Source organism: Daucus carota, mitochondrion (assembly GCF_001625215.2).
Source record: "Daucus carota subsp. sativus mitochondrion, complete sequence".
NCBI lineage: Eukaryota > Viridiplantae > Streptophyta > Magnoliopsida > Apiales > Apiaceae > Daucus > Daucus carota.
In genome coordinates this window covers 197,729-217,500 of record NC_087060.1, presented here as the reverse complement: position 1 = coordinate 217,500, position 19,772 = coordinate 197,729, and the positions used below count along the sequence as shown (strand labels likewise).

Here is a 19,772-nt window from a genome sequence, read left to right as displayed (position 1 = left end):
CTCGAGAGATGGAATAGGATAGGGCCCACAAGTTTTTAATTCGCCGCTGGGGAATTCACACGAAAGGGAACGACGAATTCTCAACAAAAAGGTGCTCTCTGAACCGAACGTGAAAGTAGTTTTCCATCAGACGGCTGTTCCCGTAACTCTACTCTCGACTTGGATTATATATCCAAAAAGGTCCGCTCTCGGCCATTCCACGCGCTGCCCTAGCAGAGGCGTGGTTATCTGAAGTGGATTCTCTCTTTTGTAGTAGATGCCGAACCTGCTGCCCCATTGACTAAGAGGGGGGCGGGCGCAGCAGCTACATGGACCCCTTCCTTTCTGTTGTTGCCAGCGCTTTCCCGGGCCGAGTCGGAATTCTTTATTCTATTAGAAAGGGCAGGTAAAGCCCGAAGGCTGCTATCCCAATAGGCCAGCGGGCGGAACGAGGAGAGAGCCCGACAATCATACCACCGCCACCGCGGTCGAAAAAGCGTGTTCCCTTCAGATAAGACGCACCGTAGGCCATCCTCGGCCTTCTTCGTTTTCGATGAAAAAACAAGAAAATATCGATCTCCGAAAGCCTTTTCCTTCCCCCGCCGCATCTCCCTCCCCTCGTCGAGCCTTTCCTTTAATGGTTGGGGGAAGCATTCCCTTATCTGAACTTGGCGGACATTCTTTCCAGCCTGACTCAAATAGGGGGTGGGGTTGGTTTGAACATAAGCTCAAACATGATTTGAAGGGTCCTAGCTACGCCATGCGTTCAATACAAAATATGGAAAGCAGCAGGGATGACAAAAAGAGGGCGCTTTCCTGTGTTGCACTGAAAAAAAAGGACCTAAGAGAAGAGCGTCTTCTCTTAGCTTTCTTCCTCCCGCGCCCGCCGCCGCCCGGCCCGCGTTAGAGGGGAAGATTCGCAAAGCGGGAAAAGGCAGAGGGAGGGGGAGCACCATCTTATTATCTTCGCGATAACTTCCGGATCGAAGAAGCATTCGGAACGGGCTCCGCGTTCATAAAGAGCAGATGGATCCTATCCCCTATATCGAACACTCATTCCTATCTATTGATAGAAAGATCTTCGTAAAATACCGGACTTTTCCTTTTTTTAAGAATTCCTCATATCCAAGGCAGCTTATCACAAGCACCCCGCCCCATACGACTAGTTGGGGGGGCTGTTCGCCTTTTGAATCAAACAAAGTAAGTAGTAGGGGCTTCATAGCGACTTTCGTTCTAAAGGAAAGCGAAGAACCCACTTTTAGTCAAATAAGAGCCCTACTTCCCTCTTTGCGACCTCATCACTTAAATTTAAGTGCAAACCCATTTCTTAGTCACCGGGCTGAGCGCACCTTTGGTTGGTACTTCAGTAGGGCGGGCTGTTTGATAGCGGCTTCTTTCTTTCGTTTGGTAGGGCGACGAAAGGCTACTTCAATCTATAAAACAGCCGGAAACTTGAGAGGGTCGCCTTTGGAAGCGTTCGCCGGTAACCAAAGCGTCACTCCTTCCTTTTGATTATGTCGTGACGCTGACTGAATCCAATCCATAAACCCGGAAACGAAACGAAGTTCGTTCCCTTTCGTCAAGTAGGTAAAGTAGGCATACGAACCACTTTTGCTTTGCCTTATACTCTATTGGAACAAAGCAAAGAAGGAGGGGGAATGGAGAAAGGAAAGGGACAAGGGCGGTCTTGCTTGGCGCGAAGGCTGCTGGTTCGGGGGTAGAGTACAGTACTAAAGGTCCTCGGACTTCCAGGCGGTTTTTCTTTTGGGCAGCTGTTCACCGTTGGATCTCGCCAATACAGCCCCCTATAGTTTTCGTTACCGAGATATCTTTTTTTTCTTGTTCCCAGGTATTTTTTGGGTAATCTGCTCCCATGCTGCAAACAGTCAAATCTGAACTTCACTTTGTCGCCCTTCTTTCTTTCCTCGCGAGCAGGAAGCACACCAGTAGCGTGCGTTGCGTGATTCTACTGTGTTTTTTGCACTTGACTGGGGGGACAGTTGACCGGAAGATAACTTCGATTCGCCCGGCCAGCAGGCGGGCGGCGTGCTTATCTTGTGTGACAACACTACAGAGCGAGTGGCTCTTCTAGGCGGGCAGCTGTGTGACAACACTACAGAGAAAGCGGCGCTTTCGTGTAACATGCTATGGTCTCAACGCCCTTACGAGGTAGTGATGAGTTTCACGCGCTCTAAGCGCGGCCCGCGCGCGGTTAGGAAGATTGGCCGCAATCTGAGCGGTACCACCCACCCTACCCTACCACCTATAGGCGGCCGTCTGTCCTACAGCCGCCCGAAAAGGAACTGCAGTGATCTTGAATAGGGATCCTACAGCGATAGATAGAATCCCCATAAAAATACCACTAGATCGAGCACCAGTGATTTCGTATCCGGTCAAAATCTTGGCTAATTGATCAAAGTGGGTAGCTCCAGTAGACCCATAGATCATGGAACAAATAGGGTGGGTAGGCCCAACCACCACACTACACGTATAGACGCGAACCCCCCTCGTTACCGTACGTGCGACTCTCACCGCATACGGCTCGCACAAAGACTCCTAAATCGATCCCGAGCCTTTTATTTTATTCCACCTCTCCTCTCCAATCCTCGATAAAACTTGCGTTCCCCAGGCGCTAATTAAATGGGGGTCTTTCCTTTTCGCCTATCGTATGTATCGGCTTGGCTTCGTCCCGAACCAGGGAGGCGTTCTTGCGGGCGCGTGCGTGTAGGAAGGCCGGCGACTCCATAAGCTAAAAGACTACGACTACAAGCCAAGCCGGAAGCGACTCGCTTCTATTCTCGTTGGGATTGGATATAGGTGGGGGATTTCTAGATCGTAGTAGTTCGCCAACCTCTCTAACTAACATACGATACAATTTCACTTCACGACACGGCCAAAAAAAGAAAGAAAGAGCTTCGCTCGGTTGGCCTTCCTACGCTGACGAATGCCTCTTTTCTCTTCTCTGAAGTCTACAACAAACAAGTGGGAGAGGCAGGATTCGAACCTACGTAGAAAAACTTCAACAGATTTACAGTCTGTCGCTTTTGACCACTCGGCCACTCTCCCCTTCCCGGGCCGGGGCCCCCTCAATGGGTTATAAGAAGGAGGGCGGCGCTCTGAATCAATCAAAACAAGCTTATTGATTTCATTGAAGGGAACTAAGACTATTAGCTTAGCCAGCGTTCCGGGAGAATCTAGTCATTTAGTCATAACAATATCTGTAAAGCAAGGGGCAAGGCTTCTATGATAGCTTCCCCTCATGTAGTCGTCGGCCTTCCCCTCTCCCTTCAAAGCCCTTGTATAGGTTGGGCGCTAGCGCTTGACTAATAGAATAGGAAAGTAAGGCTCTTCTGCTGAGCGAAGCTGCGAGCCTACCCTTCTCGAGCCTACTTAAATAGCTTACGCTTACCAAGCCTTAGGTACTCAAATAGGGCTACAGCAAGCAAAGCAAGCTTTCCCCCTTCGTTTGTTGTGGGTCGCGCCTCGCCGCAGGCACTGAATGAATGAAATGAGTGGGACTAATTCCTTCCGGCTAATGAAGATACTACTCCAGTCTTCCCATTCATTCCCAGTGGATCCTTCTTCTCCCTAAGAATGGAACGAACCAAATTCACCTATACGAGAGTGAGGAAAAAAACCAACAAGAAACTTCCCACTTTTGATGTTCCACGATTCTGCTAGTTTAGAAACTAAGGAGAAGGGCAGGGGTCGCTAGGTCAGAAAAGTGAGAACTATAAATTCTCCCCAAGCAGGATTCGAACCTACGACCAGTCAGTTAACAGCCGACCGCTCTACCACTGAGCTACTGAGGAACAACGGACTTAAGGAAGCCGGCTCTCGTTCTTTGGACCAACCTATGACCGAACAAAAAGGAGTTCGTCACTCTTTTTCACATACGCCGGGAGAAAGGGTTACGATAGCAAGCCCCTCCCCGGCCGGAGAGCCTCCAGAACAAGGAGGCGGCGATCAACCATCCACTCCCGAGATTCATATTGATCAATCGATCTCCGCGTCCTGCCAGTTCGCTAAGTAGACTCACTCTACCGAGGGGCAACAAAGGCTGGAACTATTCCTGCCAAAAACAAGGGACCTACTTCTCATCCTAGGAGTTAGCAGGTATGAAAGAGCCCCTCTCTGTCTGTCTCTCCGAGTTTATACTACTAAGTAGCACTTATGCTATTCAATCATAGAATCAATTCCGATCAAGCGGAAACTATATATGTTATTAGTCAAGCACTAACGCCCTATCTAGAGTCTATAGTAAGGGGCCTTTCTTGCTCGTTAGCGCGCCCCTTGTTTTTGATCCCTATTCATTCGGTCAAAGTCTCCACGGCCTTTTCACACCCCTCTACTAAGAGGTGCACCATGTTGATAGGAATCGGCAAAGACCTTCTTGTACACGTCCTCAAGGGCAGCATTCATGGCAATCATCACTAGTTTCTCCCGAGGGCATGGTATGGCCCTGTTCTTGGTGTTGTTTAATAGATAGATGCCGAGTGCCACTTTTCCCCGTCCGGGAATCCCCATCTGCTTTAAGTGGGCGAGCTAGAATCCTTATGCCGGGTTGGTTGTTCAAAAGACTTTATCTTTACCCCTTGCATCTTCATCTTTTCGAAAGCCCAGACCCAGTCTTCTGGATCTGCATTAGTCCTATTTCAGGTGCAAAGCCTCTTCAATAAAGACCTCTTTCTCTCTTTCTTTTCTTTCTCCCCCATTTCTCTTTTTGTTGATTGAAAGAGAATAAGCGCTATCCATTGAGTAAAGGGGGGGTTTGCTACAGTGATTCGGGCGGTTGGTGGCCCCTTCGAGAGTTGCGGGTCCTTGCCCCGCTGCATGAGTGGTAGCTCGCGCTCAAAACTCCTCCGACACGAGTCCTAGTCGTTGCGCTGCGGTCCGTTTCCCGGCTTCGCTTACGCGATTTGCACTTCTGATTGGTTCCATCCATCCCCAACCCTAATGAATCGAGTATGAAGGGGGCAGTCAAGCGGTTCGGGTTTTCGGTCGGTTCCCGTTCGCCTGCCCCCCTCATACATAGTCCATTAGTGGGTAGGGCGGGAAACTTAGAGGGCGCCCGCCTCCTCTTCAGACGTGTCCTCGACAACCTGGCGGTTCTTCGGTCTCCGCTTTTGGGGGCGGGAGTGCGGGTTTCCTTTTCCTCAACCAATTCGGTTGTGTCAGCCGGCCTAACATTTTGTTATGAGCTGGCTAGACAAAGGTGGATTTAAGGTAAGATATATTTGAGTTCAAATGGCACAGGACCTTCGATCGACCATAGGGCGTATTCTACCCTTACCGAATTCATTTCATTATATTATTAAAATGAAAGCGTAACGTAAAAAGCGACTTCTCCTGTTGATGTTGCATTTCTTTGGTTTGGAAGTTCCAGAATGTTTTCTGTGGATTTATAACAAAGGAAAGCCCTACCATTTGATTGATTCAAGTTCCGTGCTGCTCACCACTCCTCGAGGCCAAGGACGGGGTCGAACCGTCATTCCAGGATTTGCAGTCCGATACATTTCCATTATGTTACCTAGCCAAACCCGCCACCTCATGTGCCAAAGTAAAACGGCTGTTCTTCCTTCCCCGCTCCCTCTTTTTCTACATATGCGGCGGCGGGTTACCAGAGCCAGAGAAGAGAGGACAACTTCTTTCTCCTTTGCCTTGCTCAATCTTCCTTTTCTGGTTGAAAGTAGCAAGCCACTCCACTACTGTACTGGTACAGAGGCCAGATAGAAGGCTGCTTCTTCTATATGTATGTTCAGGCGAAGAACATCTAGAAGCTAGCTCTTGTAAACAACCATGCCTATCTAATAATAATCTAATTTTTCTTACCAAAAAAGGGGTCTTACTAAAAGTAAGTAAGCAACCAGTTCCAAGTGACATGGCTTTTCACTATTCCTTTCCAGAGAAGGTTGCTCGTCCGGCCCGGCGGATCCATTGTTTATGCGGCAGTGCAATGCAGCTGAAAAACGGAAACCCCTTTTTATTAGTAAGGTTATAGGTTGGGGAAAACTAGGGTTCCAAAAAGCTTCCCTTCCTTATACTTCTATTAGAGAACAGTTTTAGAAAGGGGCACCCCTACTATACCCCTAAACTACAAGCTAGCGCGCAACGGCTTTTTAGCCGTTGTTGCTTGCTGCTTGCAGGCTCGAAAATATATCTTTCGCCTCCCCTCCCTGTCTCCATTCTGATTGATTAGCTTCTTCCTTCGCGCAAGCGTTTGGTTCGCCCCTTGTTGTGTTGCATTTTGTGATCCTCCGCCTCAGTCTGCGTTTTTCGGATAGCCGGGATCCGACGTTGATTTCCGATTTCAATGTAAGTTCCAGGGCGGCCCATCTGGTTAGTTCAGCTATCACTGCTGGAAGCCCCTGCGGTTGTTCGGCTGCGTACTCCCCGTCCGCCTATCTCACACTCCCAAAGCATGTTTCTCTTTTAGATTTCATTTGCCTTTCCTGCATTTTTCTTTCTATCCATAGGTCGGCTTCGTGCAGATAGATGTTTGCCGGGGGAGATTGGTGCTCCTTGAGTTGAGGTATGCCCTTCCGGTAGGTTGTTCCCTTCTCTTTCTTTTCCATCCAGTGCCCGCACTGCGCCATAAAATCTTCGTCTTCGATCTCTCTTCGCAACGCAATAAAGAAGTCTAACAGTTTCTCTCGCCATCTGTCTTTTCTTTTAAGTCATTGATCTCATATCTATCAGCAGGGGGGTCTGCCTTAACTATTAAGCCTACGCCCGTCCATTCCTTTTCTTTTTTAGCTTGATCCCGCCCTTAGACTCGTTACGTTGTTCGACTGAACTCGTTGGCTCCGCGCTCTATTCGGTCGGAACCCGGTTCGAGAACCTTCTCTCATAGATTCCCTTCACCAAGTCATCGCCAGCAATCAGCTCTTCTCCCTTGGTGGATAAGGGCGAGTTCCTTTCTTGTCTTGCCCAAAAACTTTCTTTATTCTCATTGGAGAAAGACTCTCCCGCGGCAAGGTTTTACATATAGGGCCAGCTGCTTTCTTTATCTCGCTTGCCGTTAGTCCGTCTAGCGCCTTTCGGTTGGGGTCCGCCCCGGGGGTTAGACCGCTTGGCTTCTATTTTAGAGTCTCGAAGGCAGTCAACGTGTCAGCCATTCTTCTCCCATTATACTTGTAAATCCTTTGCTCTTTTTCCTTCTCTCTTCCAGTTCTCCCCCTCGACTTTCTTGTATTTTACAGGGGCGGAGAATACCACTCTATCAATAACAATAAATAACTAGCAATTCCGTTTCAAATGGTTTGAGCTTGGAAGCAACCTGCTATCTATCGATAGGCGAGAACAGACTGCTATTGGCTGCTTCGCCTACCTATTCTATTATGGCCGACTTGGAGACATCAGAGGAAGACCATCATCTCTATCTGGGTACGATCATAGCTCCATTCGTTGAACCTTGGGGATAACCATTAGCATTGAGGTCAATCACCGCACCACCTCTATCATACAATACATACGACATTACACGACGCGAGAGTGCATGGTCAATACACACCTAAAGCGCCTACGTTCCGCTTGCAGCCAATACAACCACAACCTAACTTGCACGAGATTCAACAACCGAAGCTACTGACTGGTAGTCCCGAGGGGACGACATCCTCCTAGAATAGTTAGCAGTACTGAACAAGCGAGTCATCGGTCCGGGGAAAGAAAAGGACCGCCTTTAAAAAAAAAAGAAGGAACTCGCCTAACTCGCTAGGCCTTCGGAACAAAGGCTATTCTGTTCATGCTTCAGACGATCCGGCTTATTATATAGACTTCTATATATATATACTTCTTCTATTAGAAAGGCGAACCTATAGGCCTGTTTAGCGCGTTTCTAAAGTAAACCTCCGGTTACCTTTGTCAACGCTACTAAGGACCGGGTGAAGAATGAAAAACGTCCGCTAACGCCCACGGGAGAAGATCTTTTTTAGATCAGCAACGAATGTCTTGTATCTATGAAGAAAGATTTATCCCCGGGTTCAGACACTGAGTGCCATACCTTGCTGAAGGCGATTCACGAGAGAATCGCGCACAGTTCCCTTTGACCGAGATGTGAATGCCCGTGATCTGCTCGGTATAGTGATGGATTTCATGGCCGACGTCTAACCGGCACGAATACGCCGACATGAAACGAGTTCCCCGCGGAGCATTTTTTCTTTCGTCCTCGGACGTTCGGACCTTTTGTTTGATTCCGGCACTTGCGTTCTCATGCCCGGAACCCCCGCGACTGATTGGGAGAAAGAGCGAAAGCGAGAAAGATGGATTGTTATCCATCGGAAATCGATAGGAATTCCCCCGGGATTGCCTTCTAATATATGTTATGTCTTTCATTATTAACATCCGCTAAGAATAAAAACGAGCGATTGCTCGTTTTGGACCACCTTCTGCTTTTGAACCAGTTCTCGACCCCGAGCGCGGGCGACTCAAAGAAAGGCGCACTGGCAGCTCGTAGTCGCGGCAAACGCACTTTTATTGTTCAATCATTACATTAATAGGGGCCTTCCAGGAATTGACCAAGCAGGAACCGGGGATCAAAGTTCCGTTGATTCATCTATCTCAAATAGGGAAAAAACTGAATCAAGAAGGGGTCAGCTGAGCTCGAAAGGGGTAGCCGGTCGTCGGCTAGGAGCTCTGGCCGGCAACGAAACTCAAGCTTCACACTGGTCCACTCGCAACTTACACGGCTAAGTTCCAACTCTATGTTGATAAGAAAAAAGAAAATCCCCTAAGAAGAAGACTTTAAACTATTCCAACAGAAAGGGGCAATTCCAATGCTTCATAGATAACCCCCTGTGTCTCGTTCTCGTCCAACTCACCGGGAGATCGAAGAGCGGTTTGCGCTTCGCGCCCCAACCCCCTTAACTAATGGATGCTTAGATACCTGCAACTGAATCTGTAAGCGGCGCAGGGCAGGATGGGCGAGAAAAGCGGCGAGAAGAAGACAAACAGAGGGGGGAAGGGAGACCTCTTTCTATTGCCTTCCCTTTCTACTTCTAGACTGGTTCGTCGGCGGGACAGCAAGCCAAGATCCGATTCGTCAATCGACGAATCCATGCCGCGTAACCTGGCGGGAAAGAGACGATGGCAACACACCTCATACAAGAGGGAGGGAGTCCGAACAGCCTTGTACGTACGCCGCCCGCGCGAAGAAGTTCTTCTCGAATTCCAAAAAGTAAAGCCACCCTTCTTCAGTGATGAGCTCTAGCGAACAAATTTTCTTTTTTTTCCCAGAGAGAAATGTCTTTCCACTAGAACAAGCCCGCTGCGAGCCGAGCGAACAAAATGACTCAACCGAGCCGAGGCACTATTCACCAAGTGGAACTATGTACTCTCTTTCCTAAGCCAACCGCCCCTTCTCCTATACCTGGCCGCTTCTCGCTCACCAAAGCGTACTTCGTTTCCCGGGACAAGCGGCTCCCTCTTTATTCCTTCTAATTGGTAAGAAAGCGGTTTTTCCCTCAGGTTCCTCCCTGACCTTAGATGGAGAAAGAAATGCTTAAAGAAAAGGCGCCCTCGAAGCTGACGCGTCAGTCCTCTCTTATTGCCTTATAAGAACTTGAACCGGCGTAAGGAGGTTCAGTAAAGTATAGTATAGTGCGGCTTATGGTTCTAGTAGCACAAAATATAGAAACTCTACTATGCTAGTTCGCTCTAGAAGACCTAGTCTGACTATAGTTAGTAGTAGTATAGATTAGTTAGATTCGTAAAACAGAAGAAGAGCCTATACTTGAGATTCTATTAGTCAAGCGCTAGCACCCCTATAGATTAAGGATATCTTCTGGATAGCTTCGAAGCCTTCAATGTTGGTATGGATACTTTGCTTCCCGTTCGCTGAACAACCCCCCCAACACTTAACTATGCTTTAAAGGGCGAACTCCACCTATTTTTTTTTTGAGCTATTGAATTAGGCGATCCGAAAAGCAAATTATTTCTCACTTCCCTCTATCAGAAAAGGCTCTGAATGGTGGTAAAGCAAGCTGTATGTATCTAGGTTAGACCTAGAGCTCTGGGGCTTTAAGGGATAGGGCTGGTTTGGAACCCTAATCCAGACCAGGAGGGGAACTATATCCTTCATCCGGGTTAGACTATCACACACGAGACTCGCCTGGGCTCTCATCGAGACCAACTCACTTCTCTCTCCTTAACGTCTGGTACCATTGCCCTCTGCCTGTCTTCTTGTGGCCGGGTCGGGTCATTCTTCACTCCTGTTACAAGGGAGACCTCTCTTCGCACTTCTTTTTGCCGGCCCTTCCAGATTCCAATTCCTTATTGAGATCGAGATCTTGTTCCATTAGACCCAGTTCGGTCAGATCAGTTCCATAATCTAGCTTGCCCGGACCGGGCTTTCAGTCTTTGGTCGGGCCGGCCGTAATGAATGATCGTTGTTCGGGAACAAAACAATAAGACTTAAGGCTTTCGCTATCGCTCTTCGCCTAAAGCCGTAACTTCGCTCTTCGATCCTTCGCTATCGCAAGAATATAGCGATCGAAGAGCTATCGCTCAGCTGCTTCGCGTTTAGAAAGCCGTATTGCCCGAAGGGGGCATGCTGCAAAAGCGTAGGTGAGTGATAAGCGTAGGAGGCGTGCCCGAAGGGCAGCGGCAGCAGTGTGGTTCCAGGTGCCCGTCGCTAGATTGAGATCTGCAGGGCGGCGGGGACTTCGACTGCCTTGTATCAGGTGAAGAGAAGAGGGTGGTAGGCTTAGTAGGGCTCGAACCTACAATATAACCGTTATGAGCGGTACGTTTCAACCAATTAAACTATAAGCCCCTACGGATCTCTACATGCAATTCGCTCACTTCGGGAAGAGCGGGCGGAAAGAGGAGGCCTTTGCTCTATCTGCTTCTTCCTCTTCCCAGGAATGAACAATTGGATAAAAAAAGGAATTTTTGGATTATTGTTTATATAATATTATTATTAATTCTAGATTATTATTATTAAAATGATAAAAATATAATATAATTAAGTTCTATTAGCCCTTTCGCGACTCAAACTGCCGGTACGCTTTCCGGCTCGCAATGGCTCAAACGGGCGGGGGCTCTCTATTTGCTTGCAATGCCGGTTCTTCGCCTTTAGTTAGAAGTAGAAGTAGAAGTAGAGGGCGCCATTTGCCCCACACTTCATAAAAAGTAGAAGTGAGAAATAAAAACTTGGTTACGGGAACGGCCGACTACTTTAGTATAGCTACACCTATAAAAGGTTTTCCTACCCCCTCTCCTTTCTGTCAATGTTGCCAATTCCCAGAATACTAATGTACCCTCGTGTATACAGTTGTCCAACTACTTTCTTCCTCCGACTTATTTAGTAACTTCCGGCTTCCCCACTTCCGCATCTGTCGTATTCGGGAGAGCTTGCTTCGTATCGGAGCATTTAGCAATGCCAGCAGCCTGGTGAGGGCTGGCTGTCTGGGGACAGGTTAAGGCAGGGCCTGCTGGGCTTGCTTCTCATGAGATTGGGTGAAGGAAAGGACGACTATTGATGCCTTGAACTCGACTCCTCTATAGAGTCCTCCTTCAAAGGGGCTATGCTCTGTCCTAACCATTCTTTGCAAAAAGCCCTAAAAGGCAGTAAGTAATAGAAGATTTATTCAAATGCCGGAATAAGAGTCAAATACCTTTGACTCCAACTATGCCCCTATTAGTAAAGCTTGAAAGCCATCATTTATTTTTACTAGATAAGTAAGTCTATCGTATTTACTCCTCCCTAGAGAATATAGAAGACTGGACCAGAGACTGCCTCGGATTATTAGTGGAAGGAGCGATCGAGAATCAAGCTTATTAGTGGAAAGGAGGGTAGATTCAGTATTCTCTCTCTACCGCCGCTATCCCACGTTCCTGCCTCGAGGGATAGAAGCCTTCTGACTCAACTTCGAATAATTAGTAGAGATTGGAGAGGAGATAGATGCCCGAACAATCATCTGTATCAGTAAAGAGAAGGAAAGGCATTTTTTCTTTATTTCCTTTTACAACATAGGAGAGATCCAAACTTTCTTGGAATAAATTCCAGCGAACAAGTATAAAGCGGTTCTTTTTTAATATAAAAATGGGATTTAGGAGAAGAGAGAGCCTTGTTAACACCATGGTTTTGTAGATGCGTTACCCACGTCGGGGATAGGTACGTTTGTCACTCGACTGAGCATACGAGGATACTCAATGTGAACATACCCTCTCCCTAACTAAGAACGGCGCATGTTTCTTTCCCCGAGGGTGACTTCACTACCTGGATCCTCATCTCTTGAACTCGTTCTGGCAGCTAGTTTAATGGCACCGGCATCTCATCTAGTCTAGGTAGAGCCAATGACCAATTAAAGAGTTAGAGACCACAGTAGAAAGCCCTCAATCATGCTCTTGCCAGTGAAATGTATATACTCTCGCCGATTAAGGAAAATTATGCGCTCCACGAAAAAACATAGGGGGCATCCCTGGACTTAGACTTATTAAGGAAGGCAAAAAAAGTGCCCCTATGACTCTGGTTCTAGTGAAAGCGATGAAAGTATAGCTGTGCTCCAGCGGAACGGGGAAAAGTTATACGGTGAAGAGCCCGGTCAAGGCGACCGAGAACATTCGGGACATCAAAGCCGATGCAATGGTAATCTCGTCCTTAGTTGCCGAATATAATGGAGGTTTCAATCCGGCGGAGCCACCGTAATTGGCATGGCAGGTAAAACGAGGCCTCGACGGAGATGATGGATGGGAACTCCTACTCTGACTATAGTTGCGATCTCTAAGCGGGATTTTCAGTCATCTATCCTTTTTCTTTTTCTAGCGAGTGAAGAACGAGTGTTGAGCGAGTGAAGTACCCCATAAGCTATAAGGGGGAGCTATATGTAAAAATTCCGTGAGCAGCGATTGAACTGAACGTTCCAAGTGCATCCAGCAGGAATCGAACCTACGAATTTGCCCGGTTGGGCGCTTTAAAACCATTCAGCCATGGATGCAAAGAGACTCAGCGAGTGAACTAGGTTTTGGTATTCCTTCTCGAGCTTCTATTTCTTCCGTTAAAGAAGATTCGAGAAAAGATGGAATAGGAAGACGTGTTTCCAGAACGAACAGGATACGGGTTGAGAAGGGGGAGTTAGCAAAGTTAGACAAGATTGGAATGGGCATAGGAACATGTATTGATGTACCAGATCGGCTAATGCTCCCAGGTTGATGCGATGTATTCCACCAGTTGACTGAAGACTTGATTATTGGTATATCGATCGGTCCAACACGGATTGAAATAGGAGCCGGTTCGACAGAAAGCTTTTGAAAACGCAGTGCACCCAGGTAAATAAGGAACGAGATGAATACAGAGGTTAAACGAGCATCCCACACCCGAAAGGTGCCCCACATAGGTCTTCCCCGAAACCCCCCAGTAACTAAGGTAAACAACGTAGAAAAAGCACCCATTTCTGTACCGGTTCCGGAAGAGCGAAGAAAAAGGGGATGTTTTGTTAATAGGAACAAGAAAGTGTTTATAGCCGTAGCGATATAAACAATAATACTCATCCGAGCCGCAGGAACATGTACATACGGAATACGAGAATTTCCACCTTGTTGAAGATCTAGTGGTGCTACCCGAAGACTTAAATGAATAGCCATCGCTGTTAAGAACAACCGAGATCCAATGAGAATTTGCGCGTAGCTTCTGGTCTTTGACATCAAAAAATAAGGTTGTAATAACGAAACGGGCATGTGAGAATTTGGTCCTAGCTAGTGGAACAAGAAAGACATGGATCTATATTCAATACACAATCAAAGGATTTCCCCCCCAAAAAAATATAAGAATTCCCCTTGCTTTGTTTTCGCTCCGCTCGTGCGTGGCACTCCTTGCTCGCGGGGCGGCATACCTAAAAAAGAAAGGGATTCCGAGACCTGGGAATAGTTCAGTCTTCCCATCATGATATCGACTAAGAGGAAAGTCGCACGTAGATATGGGTTCGAGTCCCATTCATGATTCCAGTTCAGAAGGACTTCATTCCATCGCGAAGAAGGAAGCACATTACGAACCGAACAGATAAGCGCAGACAGGGTGGCTTTTTATTTAAGTGTAATCACTCTAAGGTGAGTGAAATGCCCTTTTTCATTTTATACAGCATCCTTTACTTATTCTCTTTCTTACCGTAGGTCTTATAAGAAAGAAGTTACCTCGCCTTCGACACGATACCACTCACTCGGTAGGAACTGCAAAGGAGTGATTCAAGGCCTTTCCTTTCGCCATGAGCTATGTCCGCATCTAAAGTCTTGCTTACTTTCTCCCGAGACTTCCCACCGAGGCAGAGTTTCTCCTTTCTTTTCTGAGACCCCAGAGTGACTCTGCTGTAACCAAAGCATTCTTAGAAGCTTACTGGGGAGACTGCTTGAGCCCATAGATGGCTTTTAAAGTCTGCAAACCTTGTTCTCCTCCCTCTTACACAACCGGGGGGAGGACTCATGTAAACTTATTACTGTAGGTCCCCGTTCAGGAAGGTATTTTTAACATAGAATTGGAACATAAGCCAATCTCGATCCGCAACCATAGAAAGATCTTGAATTGGCTGTACCCCCACCAGAAAGTGGATATATAAGATCTTTTCAAGCTGAATTCGTGCCTTCTTATGATAGCTATGATTATGAGAGCAATGGCAGCTACTATGATAGCTATGATTATGAGAGCAATGGCAGCTACTATGATAGCACTTCTTATGATTCTTCTACTAATACCATTGATAGAAGTGCGCGAGAGCGGGATACAAATGATTCTAGAAGAGAAAGAGAAGATAAGACTGATTATACGCAAGAACAAACAGAGAAAGCACTGGGCTACCATCTTGAAGAACCCGCACCTTCAACAGTCGAGCATCTTGAAGATATCTTTAAGCGCAACAAAGACCTAGATGACCCGTAGTAGACACCCAAGAAGATCAAAGTAGTGACACCTTAGCCACGTTATAACACTAGAAAAGCTGAAAGAGCTAGAGGGTTGGAGGAATTCTTCTAGCTCCGGCAAAACCCAACCTGCTTAGACTCTATCGCAAGATTAGGACTATGATAGACATGCTACCTGTGGTAGTTGCTATTCCGGTAATCCCGCATATGCATTAGTATGGTCCACTATCGACTGGAAACTCGCTCATAAGAGTCAATTAAGAAGCAGACAAAGAGAAAGCCAGAGAAGCCCGCCAGGCGTTAGCTCTTAATTTTTTGTTGTTAAACTGTAGGGTAGGAGAAGGACTCAGTTGGCGATAGATGCCGTGTTCGTCACACAGAAGATGCCAGCACCTGACGATTCCAAAGGCATGAACGGCCCGCACCCGCACAAAAATCTATTCTTAGCACGGGGTATAAAAGAAAGGTCGACTGTCCCCACGGAGCGGTACCACGCTCTTCCGTGCTCGTAGGCGAACTCCCCTATGTTGCATCCCGACTAAGGTCTCACAAACGTGCGCTTCCCTTATGCATCCAGCCGCTTCACTAATGTGAATAGGTTATACAGAAGGGTGGGTTGGTTATATACTCTTATGCGCGTTCCTTTTTCGAACCTTTTGGTATGTATTGCCCCCTAACTATGGATCAGATCCACCAGACGATAAACTAAATTCCGCACTGCTGCTGAGTCGTCGGACTTATCCACCAATGGATTCGTGGAATTTCTGTGGATTGCGTTGGGGGAAATCTACCAAAGCTAGGCAGATAGATAGACTCCTTTCCCGCTGCTAAGGGAGAGCAAGAAAAAAACGATTGTTTTTGAACCAGCGCCCCCTTTTGGGTATGCAGGTACTAAGAGCCCTCTCACTACCAACCAGCAGACATCATCTGGCTGGGTCTTGCCGGTATCAACAACGAAAAAAAGGGAAACAGCAACTCACTATGGCTCTTGGGCCCAGACAACGTCCTAGGCGTAGGGGAGATCGGAGCAACAGGGAGCGCCTAGACGACGTTTTTCTTCCTGGGCTGCAGTAAGTAGATCGAGAGGTCGTTCCGCCCCTTGTCCCCGAATATGGGTAATATGTTCTCATACAATGTTGCTCCAATCTGACCTAGCTGGCAAGCGATCCCAGTTCGCGACAGAGAACAAGACAGCAAGCGAGCGTACCTTTGTTCGCGTCTTCTCCACCAAGCACGGAAGTTTAAGGATAACTGTAGGTCGGTGGCTACCTAAGGAAACTCCGATTCGATCCGCCCCCCGGCTGGGAGGCATCTACCTCATCCCGATCACAAGGAGAGGTTCACTATGATGGGGGGTACTTTTTTACCTTCCGGAAAGAATGAAATGCATAGGGGACCATCCTTTTGTTGCGGCATGCTCCTCAGATTTACGGATTCGCAGGGGGCGCCTCGGGCCCTACTTAGTTGACTGACAATGACAAAGGCTTGCGAAACTAAGTAGGGCCTTTTGAATTGAATCTTAAGTAGTCTATCAGTGGTGCAAAGCGGCTTTGCCCCTTTTCAGTAGAGGAGCAAAAGGTTAGACCTTCGAAAGCCAGCGAACAGCGGTTCTTCTATGTAGGTATGGCGTTCCCCCTTGACTCTCCTAACGTCGAGCTAAGTGACTTCGTAACCTTTTCGTAGCGTAGTAGAATGAAGGCTCCGCACCGACGCTCTCTTTTCTATTAGCCTAAGCGTCTTCGCTAACTCGCTCGCCTACTTACTATACAATACATTAAGTAGGGTAGGCTAACTCAGCCGCTTACTTATACTAATGTAGGGCTAAGTAGCGCCTTTTCCTTTTTGAATAACCCGTTCTCATTATCTTTCATAAGTAAAGTAGGCGAACCTATAGGTCCTTAGTAGCGTTGACAAAGAAGAACAGCCGGTTAAAAGACAGCGAATCTTTGTATTTATATATTTAGATTCTATTATTATTATTATATAGGCCAGCTTGACAAGCTAGCCTTCCTCTTGATCTGAGGTGCGAAGAGAAAGATCTCTTTTTTATGACTTCCACTTATCGATCCCGGCCCAGAAAAGTGACCGACCAGAGCCCTATTGATGAATGAAAGAAAGGGTTTATGAGCCCTAGCCCTGTAAGCCCACACCTGTGTAGAGTAGATCGTTCAACACCTGCGGCACAAACCCATTTTTTACCTATTGGTCCTAGTATCATAGGCGACCGAACGGCCGCCCCCTAATTACTAGACCGACCTGCTATAATAATTCCATAAACACCTAGCGAAGATATGGCAAACAAATAAAGTAGCCCTATGTTCGGATCTGACAATACCATACCATAATCAAAAGGTACAACGGCCCGAGCGACCAGACTTAACATAAATGTAGCCACTGGAGCCATTCTAAAAAGGGAGAAATTAGCACTACTTGGTGAAATAGGTTCTTTTAGAATCAATTTCAAACCATCTGCTAGAGGTTGTAACAATCCAAATGATCCCACTACATCAGGACCCTTTCGACGTTGCACAAAAGCCATTACTTTACGTTCAGCTAGCACTAAAAAGGCGACTCCTAGTAGAAGTGGTAGAATTATTCCAAGTATTTCAGCTGGAACAGCTATGTACATTTTATATTTTCTATTCACTCATGATCTGGCCTGGTCGACCCAATCATGATATTGAAGGATGGGACCTTTTCTCGAAAAACTCCGGATCCCGAGAAGAGTTGAAGATGGTGCAACATCGAATCCTGTTACGTTACTTCGAATTGAATCTTAGCCCGCCCCCCTTCTCATATATCTTTCCCCCTGACCCTCTCCTGGTTTGCTTCCATGTCGCAACCTTATTGATTAATAGGACCGCCGCATTCTGCGCAGAATTGGCCATACGCTTGCGGGGGTTGGGAGTTAGCTTTTATATTTCTTTGAGGATTATAATCCTCTTTCGCGGGGAGGCATTCCTCAGGCCCAGCTTGTCCGCTGCCCGCCTCACAAAGCGGATCGACGCCCCCTTTTTTCTGCCTTTTCCTACCAAAGGAAGAGAGAAGGACAGTAAGCCTCTCCTTCAGCTCATGACACGACAGAGGCTCCGCTTCACTGATGAGGGGCTGGTCTAGCTCATCCCACAGGTCATCTTGTGGAACCTCCGGAGGCCACGGCTGAAGGAGCATCTATCCCAACCCCTTTACCGATTCCCAACAGACTGGGATAAGGCACGCTTGAAGGAAGAAGTCAAAACCCGTGTAGACGTATAAGTCTAACTTTAAGGGGGTCTAGTTATGGAAGGGTTTCTCCCCAATGGAATGATCTGGACCCTTGCGAAAGAAAGGCCCCCTAAATCCGACGACCTTTACTTAAAAGCTCCCAATTGGGTCAGTAGCTGGCCGAGTAGTTGATAGACCAAATAAGCACAGTAGCCGTTTAGAGCCGAAGGAGGGATTCTATAGCCTACGCACTTGTCTTTAGGCTTTAGGAGATCGAAGTTGGATGAATTTCCAGTGGTTCCTTCCGTCGGCGTCATCGAATCGCGTTAGCAATCCAGAAGAACTGGAAACTCGAAACGACCGGTCAAAGGAATTGATCCGTTTAGTTCTGTTCTTCTCCTAGTTTGATAGCACACCCATGTAGGGGGATCTTTCCGACGCTAAGCGCGCTGCATCTCCTGTCCGAGTGAAGAATATCTTGTCCAAGTCCTTCCAGCTTGCACCCTTCTTCTGCCATTGGGAATTGAACATCTCTCAACTTGTAAGTGGTAGAAATGAAGGACTCTGTTGCAGGTTTTGGTTTATTAAAGAATCATCTCAGAAGCCCGTGTATATTAGTAAAAAGGGGGGACTTTCGCGGGCCCGATGTCTCTGGTGTGCCTGAAAATGTGATTGATAAATGGGCTTTTGAAACTCGATTTGTCGCAACAAACAAGAGGCATTGTCTCCGCCTTTTCAAGTAAGGATCATTTCTCAAGTGGTTATGATCCTCCATTGCTGCTCGGTAGTGGCCTAAGGCTCAATGATTGATCTTCCGCGCTAAGGCTAGCATCTCATCTTTCATCTTATTGCTTCGAGCTCTCTTCGGGAAAGTGTAAAAGTGTAACCTGTTGCTCCTTGATTTCACATAAAGAACTGAGTGCCTTCTGCTCCTTTTGGTCTTCTCTTTCTGTGTCTATGAATCTCCTGCCCGCTCACACTCTCTTTATCGAATCCTTCTAGGCGGATAGGACTACTCTCCTCCTGCTTGCTCTTGGGCCTTGGCTGCTTAGAGACACCCCTTTAGCTCGTCTTAGAGAATTTAATTAGGAATTAGATTCTCGTCTTATTGTAGGTCGGTCATCTGTTCAATCTGGAATTCCATCTCTTGTTTGGTTTCTGGTACCGGTTTAAGTTCCTTTGTTCAAAAAAATATCTATGTCAGGCTTCCCTTCCCGGTTGTCCTGTTCAATCCGCTGTTCTTCTGTCTGAGGCAAAGGCGAATCCCTCATACTGTATATGGTCGAGCCGGCTTGGCTGGTACATCAAGCATATCGGCATATTCTTTTTTCGGCGTGGTACACATATCTTTCAATGTCAATCAAGTAATTCATTCTCACTGTCTGAGGAAAACGTGAAGAATTGCCATTTTATGAGCTTGTAAGGCCCGTTGAAGTCCCCGAATAAAGGGAAAAAAGGCTATAAGTAGGCCGTTTGCTGTTGCTATAAGGGCTGCTCGCCTTTATACGGCTTCGCTATCGCTTCTATGTAGTGGTCGACCTAAAAGAAAAGGTAGTATTCCTGCCATACTAGAATGCCTATTCTCTAGTGCTAGAAGCTTCGCCAGAAGCAAGCAAGACGAGGTCGCTCCGCTTCGTAGACAGGGCCCGTTCCGTACTTTACTTACGAGCGCGTGTAGTACTCGCCCCTATTTCTAAAGGGGCTTATGCACTCCACTCGCTGTCTACTAAACGAGCGTT

At 47.2% G+C, this 19,772-nt stretch overlaps 3 protein-coding genes and 4 non-coding genes across 7 annotated transcripts.

Annotated features, from left to right (window-relative positions):
* Positions 1-2,274: 2,274 nt before the first annotated feature.
* nad2 (NADH dehydrogenase subunit 2) lies at positions 2,275-2,433 on the bottom strand (one part of a trans-spliced gene, as the record gives it). Coding sequence (YP_011069385.1) covers positions 2,275-2,433 — 159 coding nt within the window.
* Positions 2,434-2,962: 529 nt separating this feature from the next.
* Positions 2,963-3,045, bottom strand: trnY-gua. The gene has a single exon. It is a non-coding gene; the product is annotated as a tRNA-Tyr (tRNA).
* A 674-nt stretch (positions 3,046-3,719) lies between these two features.
* On the bottom strand, positions 3,720-3,791 carry trnN-guu. Its single transcript has one exon. It is a non-coding gene; the product is annotated as a tRNA-Asn (tRNA).
* Positions 3,792-5,444: 1,653 nt separating this feature from the next.
* On the bottom strand, positions 5,445-5,515 carry trnC-gca. The gene has a single exon. It is a non-coding gene; the product is annotated as a tRNA-Cys (tRNA).
* A 5,155-nt stretch (positions 5,516-10,670) lies between these two features.
* trnM-cau lies at positions 10,671-10,750 on the bottom strand. Its single transcript has one exon. It is a non-coding gene; the product is annotated as a tRNA-Met (tRNA).
* A 2,153-nt stretch (positions 10,751-12,903) lies between these two features.
* On the bottom strand, positions 12,904-13,656 carry ccmC (cytochrome c biogenesis C). Its single transcript has one exon. The coding sequence runs from the start codon at positions 13,654-13,656 to the stop codon at positions 12,904-12,906; it is 753 nt and encodes a 250-aa protein (YP_011069399.1).
* A 3,415-nt stretch (positions 13,657-17,071) lies between these two features.
* Positions 17,072-17,458, bottom strand: nad1 (NADH dehydrogenase subunit 1; one part of a trans-spliced gene, as the record gives it). Coding sequence (YP_011069378.1) covers positions 17,072-17,458 — 387 coding nt within the window.
* Positions 17,459-19,772: the final 2,314 nt, after the last annotated feature.